The sequence below is a fragment of the Episyrphus balteatus genome, chromosome 1 (assembly GCF_945859705.1).
Source record: "Episyrphus balteatus chromosome 1, idEpiBalt1.1, whole genome shotgun sequence".
NCBI classification, from domain to species: domain Eukaryota; kingdom Metazoa; phylum Arthropoda; class Insecta; order Diptera; family Syrphidae; genus Episyrphus; species Episyrphus balteatus.
In genome coordinates this window covers 161,664,186-161,684,692 of record NC_079134.1, presented here as the reverse complement: position 1 = coordinate 161,684,692, position 20,507 = coordinate 161,664,186, and the positions used below count along the sequence as shown (strand labels likewise).

General features: G+C 31.9%; 3 protein-coding genes, 1 long non-coding RNA gene and 1 other non-coding gene across 6 annotated transcripts; 1 reads left to right on the top strand and 4 right to left on the bottom strand.

Annotated features, from left to right (window-relative positions):
* Positions 1-2,393: 2,393 nt before the first annotated feature.
* LOC129907090 (uncharacterized) lies at positions 2,394-4,789 on the bottom strand. Its single transcript, XR_008770955.1, has 8 exons — positions 4,427-4,789; positions 4,196-4,252; positions 3,948-4,008; positions 3,651-3,762; positions 3,368-3,463; positions 2,956-3,056; positions 2,679-2,775; positions 2,394-2,486 (listed from the first exon to the last, which is right to left on the bottom strand). It is a non-coding gene; the product is annotated as an uncharacterized LOC129907090 (long non-coding RNA).
* On the bottom strand, positions 3,541-3,612 carry LOC129907915 (small nucleolar RNA SNORD31). The gene has a single exon (XR_008771201.1). It is a non-coding gene; the product is annotated as a small nucleolar RNA SNORD31 (small nucleolar RNA).
* Positions 4,790-7,347: 2,558 nt separating the features above from the next.
* LOC129905788 (lysosomal aspartic protease) lies at positions 7,348-9,019 on the top strand. The gene is made up of 2 exons (XM_055981354.1): positions 7,348-7,493; positions 7,602-9,019. The coding sequence occupies exon 2, from the start codon at positions 7,640-7,642 to the stop codon at positions 8,804-8,806; it is 1,167 nt and encodes a 388-aa protein (XP_055837329.1). The 5' UTR covers positions 7,348-7,493; positions 7,602-7,639; the 3' UTR covers positions 8,807-9,019.
* A 2,215-nt stretch (positions 9,020-11,234) lies between these two features.
* On the bottom strand, positions 11,235-12,468 carry LOC129905652 (lysosomal aspartic protease-like). The gene has a single exon (XM_055981181.1). It carries the CDS (start codon positions 12,446-12,448, stop codon positions 11,291-11,293), a length of 1,158 nt encoding a protein of 385 aa, XP_055837156.1. The 5' UTR covers positions 12,449-12,468; the 3' UTR covers positions 11,235-11,290.
* A 5,799-nt stretch (positions 12,469-18,267) lies between these two features.
* LOC129906439 ((Lyso)-N-acylphosphatidylethanolamine lipase) lies at positions 18,268-19,982 on the bottom strand. Of its 2 annotated transcripts, none has more exons than XM_055982219.1 (2): positions 19,582-19,687; positions 18,268-19,513 (listed from the first exon to the last, which is right to left on the bottom strand). In XM_055982219.1, the coding sequence occupies exon 2, from the start codon at positions 19,442-19,444 to the stop codon at positions 18,374-18,376; it is 1,071 nt and encodes a 356-aa protein (XP_055838194.1). In that variant the 5' UTR covers positions 19,445-19,513; positions 19,582-19,687; the 3' UTR covers positions 18,268-18,373. The 2 variants fall into 2 exon arrangements, with proteins under 2 accessions (XP_055838194.1, XP_055838193.1); XM_055982218.1 differs by having other exon boundaries at positions 18,269-19,513; positions 19,643-19,982.
* Positions 19,983-20,507: the final 525 nt, after the last annotated feature.

Genomic DNA, 20,507 nt, shown 5'->3' with positions numbered 1-20,507 from the left:
TGTGTGATGTTTGAGTAATTTACTTTTTCTTAGCGCTTTTTTTTTTACGAAAATATGTAATGTTTGAAATGTTTTAAATTGTTTGGACCGTGAAATACTCTGATAAATAGATTAAAGGTAAAAGGATGACAGTCTGCGGAAATGATAGTAAAATAATGTGTGAGAGACTTAATGAGGACTTGAGAAGTGTTGATTAAAAATGAGCAAACTATAAGTGAATGTGCACGGCTAAACATAATGAACTTTAGGGTGAGCAATGATATTGAAGTGTGTAGTGTGTATGAATGTGCTATTGAACTGTGTTGCAAGTGTAAAGTACTTGGGTGTTATTTATTGATGACAAATCAAACTTAATTTCAAAGAAAACGCTGTTTAAATTTGTTAAAAAGTCTATATAGTGAAAACCGAAGAATTAAATTCAAGAAAAAGATAATAATTTTCATTAAAAATAATTTCACGAAGTAAATATACAATTTATATGATAATGTGTAATCGTATAATTTTAAAGTTTATAACTAATAATCTTCGTTTCATTCTTTACCTTAATCAAGGGTAAGGATTTAAATAGAGCCCAATCTTACAAGAATTGTGAAGATGGGTACTCTTGGCTTATGTCAGGAAGGTATGCAGAAACTCTATTAAAAAAAAAAGAAAAAAAACTCAAAACAATTCAGCCGGTGATAATGTGAGCTTTATTTGCTCAAAAGCTTATAAATTTGTAACATTAACAAGATATCACAACAGCAATCAAATGCAATTAAAATAATGACAAGAACCATTTCAAAAACAATTGTCAAAACACATCGATCGATGGGATCTAAGATAAAGTGAAGAAACTGACTGCCACCAACAGCCGGAATCTAGTCGAAATGTCGAGCGAATTAAATAAGCGGTAAGTTCATAAACAAATTTTTTTTATTAAAATGAATAACAATTCCTAATTTGAACTGGAAACAAATCTTATTCCAAAAACAGTTCAGGTTTCACAAATAGAAAACAAAATTATTCTTTAACAAAAGCGGTGTTTTATACAAAGTAAAGCAAATGCTTATCACAAAAAAGCTTCAAACTCAAGCTTTTTATATGATTTTCCATAGTTGCAAAGCATTAATCCCAACTCATTTTTACTACAAGAAAGAAGGTTAAGTATTTTCCATTGAGTTTGTTGTAGTATGGTTTGAACTCAACTAATCATAGGACAAGTAATCATGGACAGCCCATCATAGGGAACATTTGACCAAAAGAAACTTTTAGGAGAAAAATAAAAACGAAAAACGTCAGAAAATATCCCTTCCTTAAAAAAGTATTCAAATATATTGAACTGAAAATAAATGTGTTGAAATCGAAACAAATATTTGAGTAAACGTGACGACAAAAATATCTACAACTACGATTGCACCGATTCGACGGCCTCAGCACTCGGTAAGTTCTGACTTTTTTTTTGCTCTTTGCAAGTCAATCAGCATCTTAGGCCCTTATTGCGAGTGTCGTTCAACTTTCGATGCGATAAAAGTCCATGGAATCGATAAATATCTGTTTTGGTATTGTGTATCTCTTTCCACCAATATATTTGCTATTGTGAATTATGATTTGGATTTTAGTCGAAAGCAAAATTGTAAACAGATTGAACGATTAAACATAAAATATCGTTCACAAAAGAGTTTCACAATGCCAAAATACCTTTCTATCTATCTATCTATCTATTGAAAAAAGCCAATCGACAAAGATTCACAATACCAAAATTCATTTACGAAAAAGTCGTGTATCGATAGACAAACGACACTCGCAATAAGGGCCTTAGTTTTGTCTCGAAATCTATTGATATCAGCAATAAATTTTAAGGAGAATAATGCCCGTCGTACACCTAGCGTTCAACGCACTCAACGCGAATTTAACAAATTAATTATAAAAAAAACGACGCCACTATACGTATACTTTTTAATTAATTCGTTTAGTAGCGATCTCCAACTGTCTAAAACTCTTTGTTTGAATATAATTGAAAGCACCATCAATTAGAATTTAAGGTTTTTTGCGTTGAATGCGTTGAGCGCTAGGTGTACGACGGGCATAAGGTATGGGAAAATAACTAAAAAAAAAATATTTTTCAATTTTATTTAGTAACATTTTCTTAAACTCGTTTCCGTTTTACATAATCGCTCTATTTCGTGACTTTCGTTTTTTGGGGCGCTCGTTTCGTAATAAACCTTATAAGGGCCCAGTCGCGGCCATGACGAATACGATCTTCTGTCACAATATTTTGGCGCCTTGTAGATAAAAAGTGCATACAAAATACCATTTTTCTCAAAATTTATTTAGTGAGAAAAACCACTTAAAATATTTGAGACCCCAAGGCCCAGATGAACTTTTATTTTCCCCAATTAAAAAAACAAAAATTTACTTTTTTTAAATGATTTATTGTTTTTATTTAATTTATATTTTAACATATTTTTCAGATGTTTTTGTCCATTTTTTCATCGTATCAAGATCTGTAAAGAAATTAAAAAAAAAAATTAGTAATCTTGCAATTTATACTTTTTTCAAAATTTAACTGAACAAGAAATTTTCAGCGAATCATTCTCATCAAGCTTGTCTTTATGACAGGGATAACTGATTACATAGTAAAGCTCATCATTTGCTAATCATAAAGATATTTACATTAAAAAAAATAATTTTATTACCTTGGAGTTTTCATCATCTAGAAAATCCAGTACAAGGACGTCCATAACACCATATAAGATATCATTTTAGTCTTGCCGCTCTCTTCAAGTTTTGTTTCTGAAAAAGAAAATATATGGTTAGTAAAAGAAATAAAAAAGTCAAAAATAATAATTTTTTGATGAAATATCAGACGAAAGTAATGTCAACAAAAAACATTCAGTTATATGCTTGTCTACTTTAAAAATCATCAGAAAAGAATCTGGGTAGTATTTTAATTTTTTGTTCTAAGATATTTACCTTTAAACGACGATGTTGTAGGAACCTTCAATCTTCCCATTTTATAAAGAAATTAAGGTTGTGGAGATTTCAGATGTGTACAAACTTCCAGCGCAAACCAACTGCAAAGGTAAAAAAATTAGATTCGAGAACATGGCATATTCATCATTTTTTGTTTGATGGAAAATTTCAGAGTAAACATTTTCATCAAGCTTGTCTTTATGACAGGGATAACTGTTACAAAAAAAGTTCATCATTTGCTTGAAGATATTGGCGCAAAATTTTAAACGATTTATTAAAATGGTAGTCATTTTAGTAAGTTACTAAGTCAAAAAGAAGACTGATTTTTTCCTGACTAAAACGGCTTTAGCATTTTACTGAATCTTTTAAATTTTGCGCCATTATATTACACTAATTGATATGATTTTATTACCTTTATTGGATTTCATTGTTCATGTGGCGGTTTCTCTAAACATGAGGACGCGTCTTACGGCGAAGACTCTGATAGTGTTCCCATTTTTGCGGCGTCCTTAAAACAAAACGAAAAAAAAAAAAAATAAAATTAACCATATTTTCATTTTTTTTTTTGCAAACACGTGGTGTGAATTTATTTCAGATTTAAAAAACCAATCGTCACAATTTATCCGACTGGGGCGGTATTCCAAACATCATGTTAATTTTTTTCAAAATTATAAAAAGGCGGGAAAAGAAATTACCTTAGATTTTATAAGATGAATCGACAGCAACGAGTGCATCCACTTTCATCTACAAAAAGTGTATAAGGGCGAAAATTCTCATTGAAAGCTCATTTTATTCATGTTTGGATTTCTGCAAAAGAAAATTCATGATTAGTAAAAGGAAAAGCAAGGAGGAAAATTATCTTTGGTTGAAAAAAAGTCAGACGAAATTAATCAACAGAAAATATTTAGATATATACTTGTCTCTAATTTAATAATCATCATGATTATTTTAAGACAGTTTTTATATTTAAAAGTGGGGAATAGATAACTTACCTTTTGAACAATCAACCGGAGCACGTTTGTTTCAACTTTTCCATATTTTGGCGGCGGCGTTCTGTTAAACAAAAATGAAGAAAAACAAAAATTAATCGACTTTTCCTAATTTTAATTTTCAAACACATGGTGTGTTAATTTAATCAGATTTAAAAAACCAATCGTCACAATTTATCCGACTGGGGCGGTATTGCAAGCATCATGTTAAATTTTTACTTTCAAATAACATTAAAAAATCGTGATATTACCTTGGATTTTTGAAGATAAATCGACAGCATAGAATATTTAGTATGGATCACTTTCATCTGCAAATAAAAAAATACTTTGATTAGATTTGTTTCATAATAACGAAGACAGAAATTTAATTGAATTGAAATTTTCAGTTAAAATAACCAATCGACAGCATTATTCAGACTGGGGCGGTATCATATTCATCATATAAAAAAAATATATTTAGTTATAGAAAAACGAATAATTACCTTGTTCAATTTTTTCTTTCTGCTTTCAAATATTAATTTTTTCTTAAAGCAAAAAATAATAGTTTAAACTTTTAAGACCTCCTTGCTTGACGTATGAAATTAAAGTGAAAGATTGGAGGAAGTCAAAATCTACATGTGCAGGAAATTGTAGTTTAGTTTGGCGCCATTTTAGTTATTTGTGTGCTGCCAAATTGTCTTTTCAATACTTTTAAGTCATTTACACAATGAAGCGGCATTTGAGTTTTAACAACTTTCATTGTGCATGAATGATGTATAAAGGCATAACTACAACGAGCACTTTTTGCAAAAAATGGAAGAGTGAACATTTTCAAACGGATTTTGTGATTTATATGATTTTAAGTTATGTTTCCCTTCAAGCAAGAAAACTGAGTTCAACAAAGAAACTCCGACCTCAGACCGCGAAAATCGGGCTTGCACTCACACACTTGCAACTTTTTGTGTATGAACACAAAGTCGAACGAGAATCGTGGTGAAAAATGAGAAAAGGAAAAGAAAGACAAGGCCAACAAGAGCCAAAGCGTCATTTTGTTATTTTTTGTTGAAGTGTTTGGTCGCGTCGTGTCTCGTGTCGTTGTTTGTATAATGTTAGTTTATTAATTATAAACAATTTTATTAAATTATAAACAATAAATTATAAACAATTTATATATCGCTCAAAGTGTTTGGGTTAAAATGTTGTTTCTTCTTGTGTTGTAGATGTAATCTCTAATGAATAATGATGAAGAAAAATCTAGAAGGTGAAAAATGCGATTGGGTATCTAAAAAAACACCAACAACAGCAGCAGCATCAAATGAAATAAAATGAAAAAAAATGTATTGTATTTTATATTGTATTTATTGTGAAAATTTCGTTTGCCAAAATAAAATAAAAAATAAAACAGTTTCAGTGAAAAAAAAAATAAATCTTGTTCTTTTTTTGGTCGCAAATGCGAAATGTCATCCCTTTCTTATTCCTCTTTCTGGTAGGTTTTCGCTGCTCCGGCTCAGGTCCGCCTTCGGCTCCGTTTTCTCGGAATGGAGGTTTTCACCACACCAATACATATGCAATCGACTTCGCGGTGATTATAATTTCCATACTAATTTGAGCCGCCTACGGACCAGTTTCTGATCCGAAGTCGGACTCAACTCCGCCTCAGGCGGAGCGGATTCGGACCGAGGTCGGACTTGTTTGCTTGAAGGGTTTTCGCATGTATCAATCATTTTAATTTTAATTAAATTTTACGAAACTCACCGCGGGTTTATAAGAAATATTAAATTTATTTCTTCGCCCCGACGGCGACGTTCGAAGAGCTTTTCTAACAGAAAAATTTGAAATAGCCGTTTTTTATTATCCCACTTGATCCATACAAATCATTAATTAACAATTATTACAACAACTATTGAGATCTTGCTTTTTACCAGGATCACGAATCGTGATCTTGCTTTTCATCGGGATCACGGATCTTGATTCTGATGGGAAGCAAAATCTCATGTAGTTGTTGTAATATGTGTTAATAATGATCTATATGGATCAAGTGGTATAATAAAAAACGGCTAATGATGTAGAAAGCTATGTTTTTGGTTTCAAAAACTATTTTTATGAAATAAACAAATTTTACTTTTGTAAATTTCCCACTTTTTAGGCCACTGTAGTTAAAGGCTTAACTACATACACCACTTTTTGAAAAAGTACAAAAGTGAAAATATTTTTTTTCTCGCTAGCGCTATAAGTTTGAAAAAATGATTACACAAATTGTTTTTTAGACCAAAAAATAAGCTTTCTGCATCATTTGTTTTAATTTTCCAGCGCGAAAAACTATAAAAAAATGAGTTTGGAAATTTTCACTTTTGTACTTTTTGAGCCAATGTAGTTAAGGCTTAAGCCCTAACTACATTGGCTCAAAAAGTGAAAAAAGTACATAAGTGAAAATTTTAAAACGCATTTTTGTACAGTTTTTCGGGCTAGAAAATTAAATCAAATGATGCAGAAAGCTTATTTTATGGTCTAAAAAACAACTTGTATACTCTTTTTCACAAAACAATTGCGCTAGCCAGAAAAAAAATATTTTCACTTTTGTACTTCTTCAAAAGTTAACTACTACATACACCACTTTTTGAAAAAGTACAAAAGTGAAAATATTTTTTTTCTGGCTAGCGCATTTTTTTTGTGAAAAAGAGTATACAAATTGTTTTTTAAACCAAAAACTAAGCTTTCTGCATCACTTGTATTAATTTTCCAGCCCGAAAAACTATACAAAAATGCGTTTGAAAATGTTCACTTTTGTACTTTTTCACTTTTTGAGCCAATAGGTGTGTTTTTTATTACCACCGGGCTTAACTGGACAAAAAAAACACATCGGGACAAAAAAAACGCATCCATTGAATGTTCCGAAAACAGCAGACACAACAAAAATTTAGAGTTGTCATATTTTTCGCTTTCGGATTTTTCTTGTATTTTTCATGTTTGTTTGACAAAGAGATACAAAAATGTTAACTAGTTAAATACATTTTGTCACTTCAAAAGTCATTTTTCACATTTGTTAACAAATTCTAAACAATTTATGAAAGAATTAGTTTGGTAGCACAGATTTAAAACTGTTCAAAAAGTTAAGCCCAGAGAAATCTCCGGGCTAAACAACTAAGCCCAAGGGGCTAAGGTGTTGTTGTATTTAACATGTAAATTGCTTAGCCCAGACTGCGTTTTTTTTGTCCAATTAACACCGGTTGTAATAAAAAACACACCTAATGTAGTTAAGACTTTTGCTAAATCTTTTTTAGTTACATATATTTGGCTGCGGCGCCATTGTGTTAATACCCAAAATGTATATCACCAAAGTTTCAAAAATGCATGAACAAACCTAAATGTCACTTTACGAGTCTCGAAGTAAGCGAGTCTTGTTTTTGTTGCACTTTGGCTGAACAAAAAAAAAAAAAAACATCAAAAAAGCTCTTCTGCATGAATAAAAGAAAATTTGTAATATTTTTCTATTGATTCAACGAAAGTCTGTCTTTTGTTCAACTGTGTTTTAAATTAAATTATTAAATAGATATACACCGGCTACATAAGGTACAGTTCTTTTTTAATCATCTAATTAACCGTAATAATCTTCAAAGTAATTATACGTTCCCTTCCCTTGTTTAATCAATATTTTATTTTATTTTCCATTATCTACAGAATTAATCATCGTTATACGAAATAAAAAAAAATACATTATGCTAAAACTTATTTTAGCTCTATCCTGCCTTTTAGCGGCAGTCAACGCAGACTCTGACTTTGTTCGTGTTAAACTCCAAAAGTTCCAAACCGCTCGTCGCTATTTCAATGAAGTTGGCACTGACATTGAAAACCTTCGATTGAAATTGAACAATGTCGCCGGACCAACACCCGAACCCCTCTCCAACTATCTCGATGCTCAATATTATGGTGTCATTAGCATTGGAACACCACCACAAAGTTTCAAAGTTGTCTTCGATACAGGTTCATCAAATCTTTGGGTTCCCTCGAAGCAATGTCATTTCACCAACATTGCTTGTTTAACTCATAACAAATATGACGCAAAGAAATCTTCCACTTTCATTAAGAATGGAACTGAATTTGCTATTCATTATGGATCTGGTTCATTGTCTGGTTATTTGTCCACTGACGATGTCAACATTGGTGGAATGAATATCAAAAAACAAACATTCGCTGAAGCATTGAGCGAACCGGGTTTGGTATTTGTCGCTGCTAAATTCGATGGAATTCTTGGTTTAGCTTATAGTTCGATTTCTGTTGATGGTGTTGAACCACCATTCTATAATTTGTTCAATCAGGGATTGGTACCAGCTCCGGTCTTCTCTTTCTATCTTAACAGAGATCCTAGCGCAAATGAGGGAGGTGAAATTATCTTTGGAGGATCTGATCCAAAGCATTACAAAGGTGACTTTACTTATTTGCCAATTACTCGCAAAGCTTATTGGCAAATTCAAATGGATTCTGGATCAATTGGAAACATGACTTTCTGTGCTAAAGGTTGTCAGGTTATCGCTGACACTGGTACTAGTCTAATTGCAGGTCCACCTGCAGAGACTGCAGCAATTAATCAAGCTATTGGTGGTACTGCATTGCCTGGTGGACAGTATTTCGTCAACTGTGAACTTATTCCCAAATTGCCAGTGATTAAGTTTGTCTTAGGAGGAAAGACATTTGAATTGGAAGGCAAGGATTATATTTTGCGTATTGCTCAAATGGGTAAGACAATTTGTTTGTCTGGATTTATGGGAATTGATATTCCACCACCAAATGGTCCATTGTGGATATTGGGAGATGTTTTTATTGGAAAGTACTATACAGAGTTTGATATGGGAAATAATCGTGTTGGATTTGCAGAGACTGTTTAAGAGGAGAGGAGAGATGAAGAGAAGTAAAAAAGGTCTTTAAAAAAATAAAATCAATGTATTTTACTCTCATTTTGTAATTGCAAGTCTATTTTTGAGTTCATGAGAATTTATTACAGATACCTACAACAGCCATTCCAATTTGTGACTTGCTGTGTTTTTTATTATTATTATTTTTTTGTTTTGAAAATAAATAAAAATATTGACCTAACTTAAGGGGTTATCAGTTTTTTTATTGTTTGTTCTTCCCCGGATTATTCCTCGAATCTTTTTTTTAGAGCTGAAAAGATAGAAGAAAATGTTTAATCATTCAATCGTTATAAATGAGATGAGGTGGAGTGGTGGAGCGGAGGAAGTAAGCCAGATGATTTCTGTTTTCGCAGTGGAAAAAGCTTTTTTTGTTAGTCAATTTTTTTGATTTAAAGTTTTGCAAAAAAAAAGTAGTAGGCATGACGCATATCAAATTAATATGTGAAGAGGGAAAAGTTGTTTGTTAACATAACGAAATTTAATTTGGGGTTGGAAATAATATATTGTGAAGATGAGTATAATACCTCTAGCCATTTGCAAAAGTTCTTTGACATCAATAAACATTGATTTGATAGACTGAAATCTGTCATCAAATATTGGAAGGGAAGGTGTATAACCTTAGGCTTTCTTGTGCAATGTGTAGTACGTGAAACTTGAGCACCTTCACCCACCACAGTACACTTTGAAGTCGTTGTAAAAAGTTGACACTACTGTAAAGTTTTACACAAATGATTTTTTAAGGTTCACGGTAATTTTTTTTTGGATATATGATTTTGTTTGATGTTTAGTTAAATTAATTTGTAGAATCCATGGTTTTTGACAGTTCATTAAGAAGTTGAAGAATTTTTTCTTAAGATAAGAAAATGTTACGCATACGCCGCAGTGACCGCTGAAGTTTAAAATTTAAAAATGGTGAAAATATTTATATCAGCCGTGCTTAATTGTACTGTACGCAGTATAGTAAACATTTAACACTAAACAACAACAAACCATTATTAAGATCCTCAAACCAGCAAACCATAAAATGGGGTGTAGGTGGGGAGTGCAAAATTTAAGTAACCCACAGCTGTAAAACTCGGGTTCTGCTCTAATTTTTCAATGGCACTATGGCCTTGAAAATGATAAACAGAAAAAATGTTATTTTTATTTTAAAAAACCACGTCGCCAGTTTGAAGGAGTGATGACAAAATCTTCATCTCCGAGTTTGCAAAACGAATTATGTCGAATTCCTTTCAATGCAAAAATCGAATTTTCGGCGATCTCGAAGCGAATTTTTTCTGAAAATCATGTTCCATAGAAAAAAAATTCGCCTCAAACGAAGCAGAATTCGAATTTTTTTTAATCCCTCTTTTTTGAGAGATTTACACGGATTCACACACACACTTGGAACATTTGACATTTCTCAAACGTCAAGCTGAAAGATTCCTTCGTGTTGTTTGTTTATTTGAGAATACCAACTTCAAATATAGAGTAAATTATAATGGAATATCGTGTTTTTATTGCGGAAAAATATGAAATAAATAAAAAAAAACAATGTGCGATCAAAATATAATTTTTCTTGGCATAGTTCTTGTGAAAAAGTCAAATTACTGTGACTTTTCTTCTCGTGATTATCTTCAGGAAATTTTTTTCTCTGTAAAACCACAGCATACGGCCAAATAATTAACCTTTTACTTCATCTTCACTCAGATCTTAATAATATCTGCAATTTCCTATTGATTTGGATTAAATTAAATTAATATTACCGAAGCAAATAAACAAAATTATTGATGAAAGGAACCTTTGGTTTTATTTTACAGAAATTGTTTTGATTTCAGCTTGACGTTCGTGTAAAATTTGTTGTCAAATGACACACACACAATCGCAAAAAGAATTCGGTTTGTTTTCATGTTCCTTTTTAACACCAAAAATTCCATTTTTTGAGGCGATTCTAAAAATTGAAAGGAATTCGACATTAGATACCCTAAGATGGTATATTCAAGCTTAGATTGGTTTTTTTTTAAATGACGCTGTTAGCTTGTTTTTAGCAAAAATGCAGAAATTATGTGAATGTGGTTGAAAACAAATTAAATGCACGACTGAGTCGCACGTATTTGCTCTTGCAATTGAAAGCACTATTATGTTAGTTTACTTGTAGATTATAAGGGCTGCCTATCTATATACATACATTTTTAAGAAATTTGGTTGATGTAAAGGAAGGGCCGACATGGAGACCAAATTTTGCTAAATTAATTTTTTTTTGTTATTTAACTTTTTTAAGAAAAACTACGAACGAAAAACAAATAACTTTCAAATGCAATTTTCGAAATATTTAATGTTTCATTTTATTTTTTAAAAATAAAAGTAACAAAATAAATCGAACTTACTTTCTTATAGTAATAAAGTACTTTATTTTGTGTAATACAACTTTAGGAAACACTTTAAAATACTACAATAACAAAAATAATTTGTCATTCTTTAGACAGCTTCAGCGAAACCTACACGGTTCTGACCTAAATCAAACTCAGTATAGAACCTTCCAATGAATACATCACCAAGAATCCACATGGGTTCATTCAAAGCATATTGATCCATTGCACTGAATCCAACAGTACAAGTATCATCACCAGAGTTAAGAATATAGTCCTTGCCTTCCAAGGCGAATGTCTTGCCACCCAAAACAAAGTTAATAGTTGGCAATTGAGAAATCGACTCACAATCGACAAAGTAATCACCATATTCATCGCTTTGTGCTCCAATAGCATTATTGATAGCCTCGATGTCACTTGTTGGTCCAGTAATTAGACTGGTGCCAGTATCAGCGATAGCTTGGCAACCATATTTACAGAAAGATACACCACCAACATGTCCACCATCCATTGCGAATTGCCAATAGCCTTGTTCAGTGACTGGCAAATATGTAAACTCTCCCTTGTAGTGGCTTCTATCGGATCCTCCAAAAATAAGCTCACCACCTTCTTGTCCATTTTCGTTCCTATTCAAATAGAATGAGAATACTGGAGCTTGAATCAATCCTTGACTGTATAAGTTATAAAATGGAGGAACTACTCCATCGACTGCGATAGCTTGGTAACCCAAACCAAGGATACCATCAAAATTAGCAGCAACAAACACACTACCGGGTTCATCGATGGCTTCGGCAAAAGTTTGTTGTTGAATTTCCATACCACCCATGTTAACGTTGTCAGTGGACAAGTAACCAGATAGCGAGCCAGTTCCGTAGGCAATAGCGAATTGGTTACCATCCTGGATGTAAGTGGATGATTTCCTTGAATCATATTTGTTGTGCATGGCACAGGCATAATTTGAAGCACTACATTGCTTAGAGGGAACCCAAAGATTGGATGAGCCAGTATCAAAAATTACTTTAAATTTCTGTGGTGGTGTTCCAATGGTTATGTCTCCATAGTACTGGGAATCGTAATAGTTGGTAAGTGGTTCTTTGGCAAGACCATTTCTTGCACGTGGATGAATTAATTTACGGCTTTCGAGTTCAGTACCGACTTCGGCAAAGTGCTTGCGTACTGATTTGATTTTTTGAATCTTTACGCGAAACAAATCGGAAGCACTGGCTGCTACTAGCAGGCAGGATAAAAGAAGAACAGTCTTCAACATTGCGTCTATCGATATTGAAATAGCCTAAAGATGTAAGAAAAAATGTAATTTAATATAGAATAGGCCTGATATTTCTCCAAAACTCTTAACGTACCGTTATATGAAAATTTTACTAAACGTTTGTTTCTACAGTATAAATTGTTATGGAATATTCTATTGGCAAGTAGTCGGTTTTTAAATGAATTTCTATTCTAAAATCTAAGCTGGAAGTCCAATCTGTCTTTCCGTCAAAATCATGCCCTTTGTTCAAAATAATCTTAAGATAAGATTTTTTTTTGTGTTTGAAATCAAGAACATACAAAAATGTATATTATCAAAGAACATTAGAAATGCGATCTTGATTGATTGTATTGTTTTGGACTTTTTTTTTGGTAAATCCAGACAATATGTCATGTTAACTTAAAGATTGATAATATTTTGAAGTGGTATACTATTTTTAAGAAATTAGGTACTGCGAATTGCTAAGTCATAACAAAAAGAAAAGTACGTTTAAGGAAAAAGTATATCTACTTCCCACTCTTTCTTTTGTGTAACAGAAATCGGGTTAACATAAATGCAATCATCAAAATTAAATCGCTATAATAAACCATACTATAATAGCGCAATGAGAAAAGAACCAGTGCATGAGAGTAATATATTTACATAAAGCTCCAACTTTTTCTTATAGAAGCAGCTAGACAAAGTCGAGCCTTGAGAATTCTCCACGTAAAAGATATTTTAAACGTACCCTAAACGGATTGCGTATGTAGAAGTGACTACGAAAAGAAAGACGTTTTTTTTTAAGGTCGGCTGTGACTTGAAATTTCTTGCCGTTTTCGTTGCGTTAATGTATAGTTTTCGATTGGACGTTCAGAAGCGTCGGGATGCATCCAGAACCCTTCTGAAACCGTTTTATTGGCAAGAAAAAAAAAGTTAGAACAAAAAGCTACCTTATTACGAATTCCATTCGTATCGAAAGTTTTCTACGAATGGCGAAAAAACAATAACAAAATCCGAATCCGAACGGATTCTATGATTGTTTTTTCGGGATTCGTAGCTAGTTTCCGAAACAAATGGAATTTATGAATGCAAACATTTGCTAATTCAAACGTTTGCAATTAAGGTAAATAATAGGTCCCTTATATTAATCTTTTAAAGTCGTGTATGTTAAGAGTCGCAGAGTGTTAAACAAATGTTACTTTATGAACCTATAAGGTATTTTTGATACAATTAAAGCTTAAAAATTAGAGTGAAAAAATTTCGTAAATTCGAATTTAAATTTAATTTATCACGTAAAATTTGAATACCAAAAACTTGCTTCATAAAAACATGCTTTTTACAGAGGCGACGCACCCCTTTGGAATTTAGTTGATTCGCATAACAAATTGCCACAAATGTTTCCACGAATAAGCTGCTACAGATATCAATTATACACCCTCTTTCCGAAACTGCCGATCATTGAGGCTCCAGGATTAATGAGATATTATGTGTTTTGCACTGGAGGACAGACCTTTGGAGATCAAAAAGTAGAAAGTTTAAAGCTAAATTAGATCAGTTGATCTCTTTAAAATGGAAGTTTGTTCGATTCATATAAGCAAAAACTAAGAACATGCATACAAAGAAATACATATCTAAAAAAATACTTTAATATTGATTGCAAAATATAGAATGACCCATGCATGCCTTATTTAAAAAAGCCAATTACATCACTCTTTAGATCAGAGAACGCTAAAAAAAATCAACTGTTTTCATTATTTCATAGATAGATTTTTACTAACAAATTTTAAAATTTAAACTTTCACGGTCACTGTGGCGAATGTGGAACATTTTTTATCGAAAAAATTAAAATATAGTTTTTTTAAACCCTATAAAAATTACAATAAAAACCTGAAACTGTGTTCTTAGGGAGTAACATAATTATGCATAAAGAATTAAATATTTTTTTTTATCTCGAAACTTTAAATGCGCAAATGAAATGTATTTAATCTTTCCAAACAATTCTAAATTGTTTGTATTCTAATTTTCGAGCTTTACTTGTATCAAGGTCTTTGTGTATTCTGTTGGACTGATCAGATCTTACCTTTATTGAATTTAGTCTCATTTAAATAAAAAATTCGAGTACGTATCTGCATTACTCGACGGCTCCTATCTGACAACCTTCCGCGGTTGTAGACCCCATGAAGATAGAGTGTTATTTTATTTGGAACACTTCAGTTAATAAAATCACTTGTTCCTACATAAATGTATTAAAAAATTATCTTGATTTCATCTCTGATTAGTTTTGAGATTGATAAAAACTTATCGCACATCCACCGCAAAATTGACGGTATTATTGAGATTTTATTTGAAAAATTTAGGTATTAAGTAAAAAATTGTACTTTTGAATTGTCTTATTTGTAATGAAAAAATGACTATATTTCTAGAGAAGATAAAATCATATACATAGTTTTTGATGAACACTCAGTTTAAGAAAAAAATTGCAATTAGGTCAATTAATCGGTGAATGTATCATATAGAGAACAACACACTTTTTGAGTCACCAATTAAGTGTTCCGGAACTACAATTACGTTTTTACTTAGGTAAAAATTATTAGATAATTTTTTTCATAAATTATAAAACGTACAATGTTGAAACTGTTTTAACTTTTAAACGATTTGGGTCGTTAAAAGTGAGCCTTTACCTTTTTACACGGGTTTTCTTATTTGTGTTACGTTACAAAAGAGTACATGCTCCTATCAATATGAGTAGCTTTATATACACTTTATTTTTTGTTTATGGGGAATTTCGATGAAACATTCAAAATGCATGATTTGGAATACTTAAACAACAGGAAAACTTATAATTTAAAAATATAATTATTAATTCTAGTTAATTTGTGGTTTATCTTGATAGCTTTCCAATAAACCTACAATTTATTTACCTAATCTATTTTCCAAGGGTGGATAAATGTGAACGTTTTTATTATTATAACATATTAAAAGGTTTGGAAATGTTATATTGAAATCCATAAATGGGTCACTAAACTTGCTCTTAAGTTCATCGCAAAATAAGAAAAAACGTTTAAAATTGGAAGGTGTTATTTCACTAGAGGACTGCGCTTTGGAGATCAAAAAGTAGGAAATTAAAAGCTAAATTAACCCTCTGTCGGCACACGGGTGCGAATTTGGCAGGACAAAAATAAAAAGTGGCCACAAAAAAGTGTCTTTATAAGGCAATTTTCGATTTCCTCGGAAAATTCTACATTAATTATATATATGATTCTCTATAAAATAGTGACACCAAAAAAAGTTTTAGTGACATGAAAAAGTATAAACCAAATTCGCAAAAAAGGGGTGTGCCTACAGAGGGTTAAGATCAGTTGGTCTTTTTATAACGGAAGCTTGTTAATAGCATTAAAATAAATTGCAAAAGCAATTATTCATTATATGCTAAGTAAAAACATGCATAAAAATGACAACAAATATTTGAAATAGTGCTTAAATATTAATTGCAAAACCTATGAATTGAATAACATGCATGCCTTATTTAAAATCAAAATAAACACTTACCTATATCACCCTCAAGATCAGAGAACGCTAAAAAATATCAACTGTTTTCATTACTTGATAAGGGATAGTTTTTTTTTTTAACTTGAACTTAAACTTACACGGTCACTGTGGCGTATGTGGAACATTTTTGTTTCGTATCGAAAAAATTAAAACATGCGTTAAAATTCACTGAATGTTAATGCGAATTAAAAGTAAAAAAATATACCTAATTCTAAACTGGGTATCACTTTTTTTCTTTTTCCAAACAAAAATTTATTTCAAAAATATTTTTCTATGTTTTTTAAACTTTTTTTTTTACAATAAAGCGCAGTTTTATTGCAATGGTTTTGAATATATGGTGTTTAACAAAAATCGTTAAAGTCGATTTCGAGAAATTTGCAATGCGAATATTTTTGTGTGGGAGATATACCTACATTCTAAGCGATACATTAAAACACAAAGGCCCTTAGTAATAGACCCGAATTGAGCAAAAATCCGATTTTAACTAAAAATAAACACATGATTTTAAAATCGACTTAGTTATAGAGGTGAACTGCTTCTGAGCCAATTTTAAGTTTAGAAGTTAGATGAATGTAGGTATAAATAAAAAATTAAATAAAAAAATAAAATTAAAATTATTGTTTTAAAAAATCATATTTTCAATTTTTTTTTAGATGATTATCAATATTTACTACAAAATGGCATACCTACCAACTTTGATTAGAAATAAATTAATTTTTCTTATATAAAAAATTATTTGTTTATATATTTTATTTACCTATTCATATTTTTATATTTTATATTTTTTTTTATAAAAAAACGACACCTACTTACCTACATTTTTGCACAATTCAAGCATACATAAGTATACAAACAAGTACGTGCAATTCAGTTAACTGACCTTTCTACTGTAAAACATTTTTGGCTTGAATACGACATTGGCGCCTAACGTTAGGATCTTACCGTAACCAGTCCGGGGATCCATGTTTACTGTAATATAATAAAGAAGCGTTGTGACTGTACTGCTTGCGGTGCGCAAACTAATTGCTTAAATCAGTGACAGCGTTTGACAACTTGCTTCACATAATTGGTTGGTGAATAGTTAGTTTACATAATTCCTGGTTTTGTTTTTAAAAAGTTAAATGTAGGTATAAACAAACATATACACATTAAACGATATCTTCTTAAAATACCTAACAAAAGCTTACAATAGGTGGCACAACTTGACTAGCTGCGTCATATCCAGAAAAATCTGGCCCACCTATAATAAATCCAAAACATATGATCTAATCTGTAGACCCAGAAAAGAAATTAGCAGGATCGTTGCGGTATGTACGGGACATTGGCCGATAGGAGAACACCCAGCAAAGCTAGGTATTCCTTACAACACCTTTTGTCGCAGTTGTTTAAATCAACAGGAAAAAGAAACGGTCTTCCACTTCCTATGCCAATGTCCTGCCCTTGCTAGAAGTAGAGTGCTCTCTCTGGGCAGTGATTTTTTCAACGATATAAATAACATCTCAGAATTAAAGATCAAAGACTTGTTCTCATTCCTCAATGCAACGAAGTGGTTTTAGGCCAGCCTAAACACTCGTTTTTCCTGAAATCACGTTATTTCAATTAATCCATTTATAACTCAAAGGTTTCACAAGTTTTGGTATCAAAACGGCGCTTTCTGCGCTAATTGGGTCATCAAGCTAGGCTGCTTATGACCGCCATCTCTACCTACCTGTAAACAAACATTGAGAAAATAAATCTTTCATTATTTAAACTCCTACTCAGAATCCCATTCCTACAAATACATTTAACTCGCCGACCAAGTTAAAAAAAAAAATACTTAAAACTATACTATTTTCATTAAACTTCATTTTTCTTTCACATTCAAATTGGAAATCCATATCAAACATGGTATAATTTTAGGAGAAAAATATTCACATAATACGAGTATGTATCTCAAATTATGCAAACTCATATATAAAAATCGATAGAAATTTAGACGCAATCAACTGAAGCTGATATAAAATCTAGAAATGGTGAAATAATAAAAAACAACATGAATCATTCAAATGCGTTCTAGTATATGAACTTTGAAATGTTTAAAGTAAATCCATATAAAAACTGACCACCATGTACAGGGTTTATTTTCATATTCCCCCTCCCAGAAACAAAAATAAATACATCTTAAGATAATATCAATTGATTTTTTGCTGTTTTTTATTGTTTTTTTTTTTATTTAAAAGGCAACACAAATACATAAATATCAATTTTATCTAAAAACATTTTGTATAAAGTAAATAGTTTTGCTTTTTTATCTTATTTTTTTTTTCTTTTTCATCTCTTATATTATGTACATAAATAAAAATAATAATACAAAAAAAATATATAAATCGCCAATCTATCTATCTATCTAGTGTTCCTCTATTTCCTCTTCAAATTCGGTTGTGCTAAATTCTCATGTTCTTCATCTGATTCTGTCGATTCACGGATTTTATGAGTTTCTTGAGCTGCTTCTGATTGTGCTTTTTTCGTTGCCTCACAGGCTTCATTTACATATCGATTAAATACTTCAGGTTTATCAGCATAAACATGATGACCTGCTCCAGAGACCACCTTTATATCCACCATACTGTTAATTCTTTGCGATTTAATCAATGGCCCCGACGAACTATCCATCCATGAACGAGATCCATAGATGAAAGTTATAGGAATGTCTTCACGAATGTCCTTCAGCCGTTTAACCATTGGATTCTTTGCCCAACCAAAACCTTCCATCATTGAATGAAAAGCACTCTCTCCACTCGGAGTCTGAGCATTGCATTGATGAATATATTGTGCTAAAAGGCTAGTTTCCTCTTCAACGGCTGAGGAAAACTTTCGCATTATATCGGGTCTAGTTTTCTGTACTACCCATTGACCAAATGGACCAGCTGCCCGAAGAGCCCATAGAGGATTCAATGGAGTTAAAACAAACCCTATTGCACGTACCCACATGGGTATCGATTTGGTTGTCGCACTATCCGGACTAGGTTGTTCTGGGAAACCCCACGGATCGGCCAAAACCAAGTGTTTTACTTTATCGGGATAAGACAACGCATAACTAGATGCTATATATCCACCCATAGAATGCCCCAATAATATCATATTCGGGATATTCATTTCCCGGCGCCATTCTTCGACAGATTTTACAAATTGCTTCTCACAAACGTAAGCATCAGTTGAATACTGTGGCCTAGAACTACGACCAAAGCCAAGGATGTCCATGGCATAGACAGGTCGTTGTTGGGCCAATGCATCCAAGTTCATGACCCAAAGAGCAATTCCAGCACCCAACCCATGCAACATGACCAAAGGTGTCTCTTTGGATTCGCCATTCATTTCGATTGTCCATACTTTGTCAGATTCGCCAATGGCGGGGCCAATATCAACATAAAACCCACGATATGGTGTTTTAAGAAAGGAAAGTATTCTTTTTTCGACGGCGCGTAACATATTTGGTGAACTTTGTGTCCAATTAAATACCCATCCCCAGAGCCACGAACCAAGTCCTTTATATTGTTTCTAATCAATAAAAACGTAAAATAAGAATAAAAGTAAATATCTTTGTTTATATAACTTTGTGAAATTACTTGCAAAATTGATTATAAAAAAAGTTAAAGCGTAGAGAGGAGAAGAATTTTTTTAACAAACCTCAGTTACGTCCATATTAGCCTGACAGCTACGATCTGTTGCTAATGTCATTTTTGCTGATGTCGTCAGAAAAATTTATGTACACTTTTCTCACAAAACAACAACAAAAATATTAATCTGTTTTTTTTTTTGTTGATAAGCTTGATAACAAAATAAATTAATTAATTGAATTGTATGGGGGATTTGGTGGTTACTAGCAAGTAGTAGTAAAGTAGTTGAACGATTGATGATGACTAGCATTCGATGTTGTTTTGTATATCGTTATTAGAATTTTTAATTCGATGACAAAACAAAAAATGAAAACAAAACGATGAAAAAGGGGTTGGTTGTCAAATTCGTGTTTTGTGTGCGGCAACCCGGTGCGGAATTATTTTTTTTTTTTGTTGTTGTGGCAACCCGGTTTTTGGTATGTTTGATTTTGCGTTGAATGTGTGCTCTGAGAGCGATCACATTTGACTTGAGAGTTTGGATCTATATACTTATGGCCGATTTCATAAACATTAAACACGCTTTTAAAATTTTAAATGACGTTTTTTGTATGAATGTAAAAGTCTGATAAATATTTAAATATTTAAAAGGGCTTTTTGAAATGGGCCATTACCAAACATACAAGTACCCGTACCGCTACCGCATGTACCCTTCGGTGTGGCCAAGCCTTTAACTGCGGAAATCGGAGCAATATAAACTATGTAAAAAAAGAAACATCTTTTGTTGACAAAACACTATAATAGGTCTGTTTGGGTACTGCCTAAAACAGAAATATTTCTTTTTTTTGTCAAAAATAATGTGCAAAACTGCACAATTCAAGAGTACCCAAACAGGAATTGAGCTAAAAATGTTGAAAAAAGTAGAAGGATTTCTGTTT

Coding starts and splice junctions, on each gene's coding strand:
- LOC129906439 (XM_055982218.1), bottom strand. CDS start 19,693: ATGACATTAGCAACAGATCGTAGCTGTCAGGCTAATATGGACGTAACT. Junction 19,514..19,642: donor CTAATATGGACGTAACTGAG/GTTTGTTAAAAA, acceptor TTTATTGATTAG/AAACAATATAAAGGACTTGG.
- LOC129905788 (XM_055981354.1), top strand. CDS start 7,640: ATGCTAAAACTTATTTTAGCTCTATCCTGCCTTTTAGCGGCAGTCAAC.
- LOC129905652 (XM_055981181.1), bottom strand. CDS start 12,448: ATGTTGAAGACTGTTCTTCTTTTATCCTGCCTGCTAGTAGCAGCCAGT.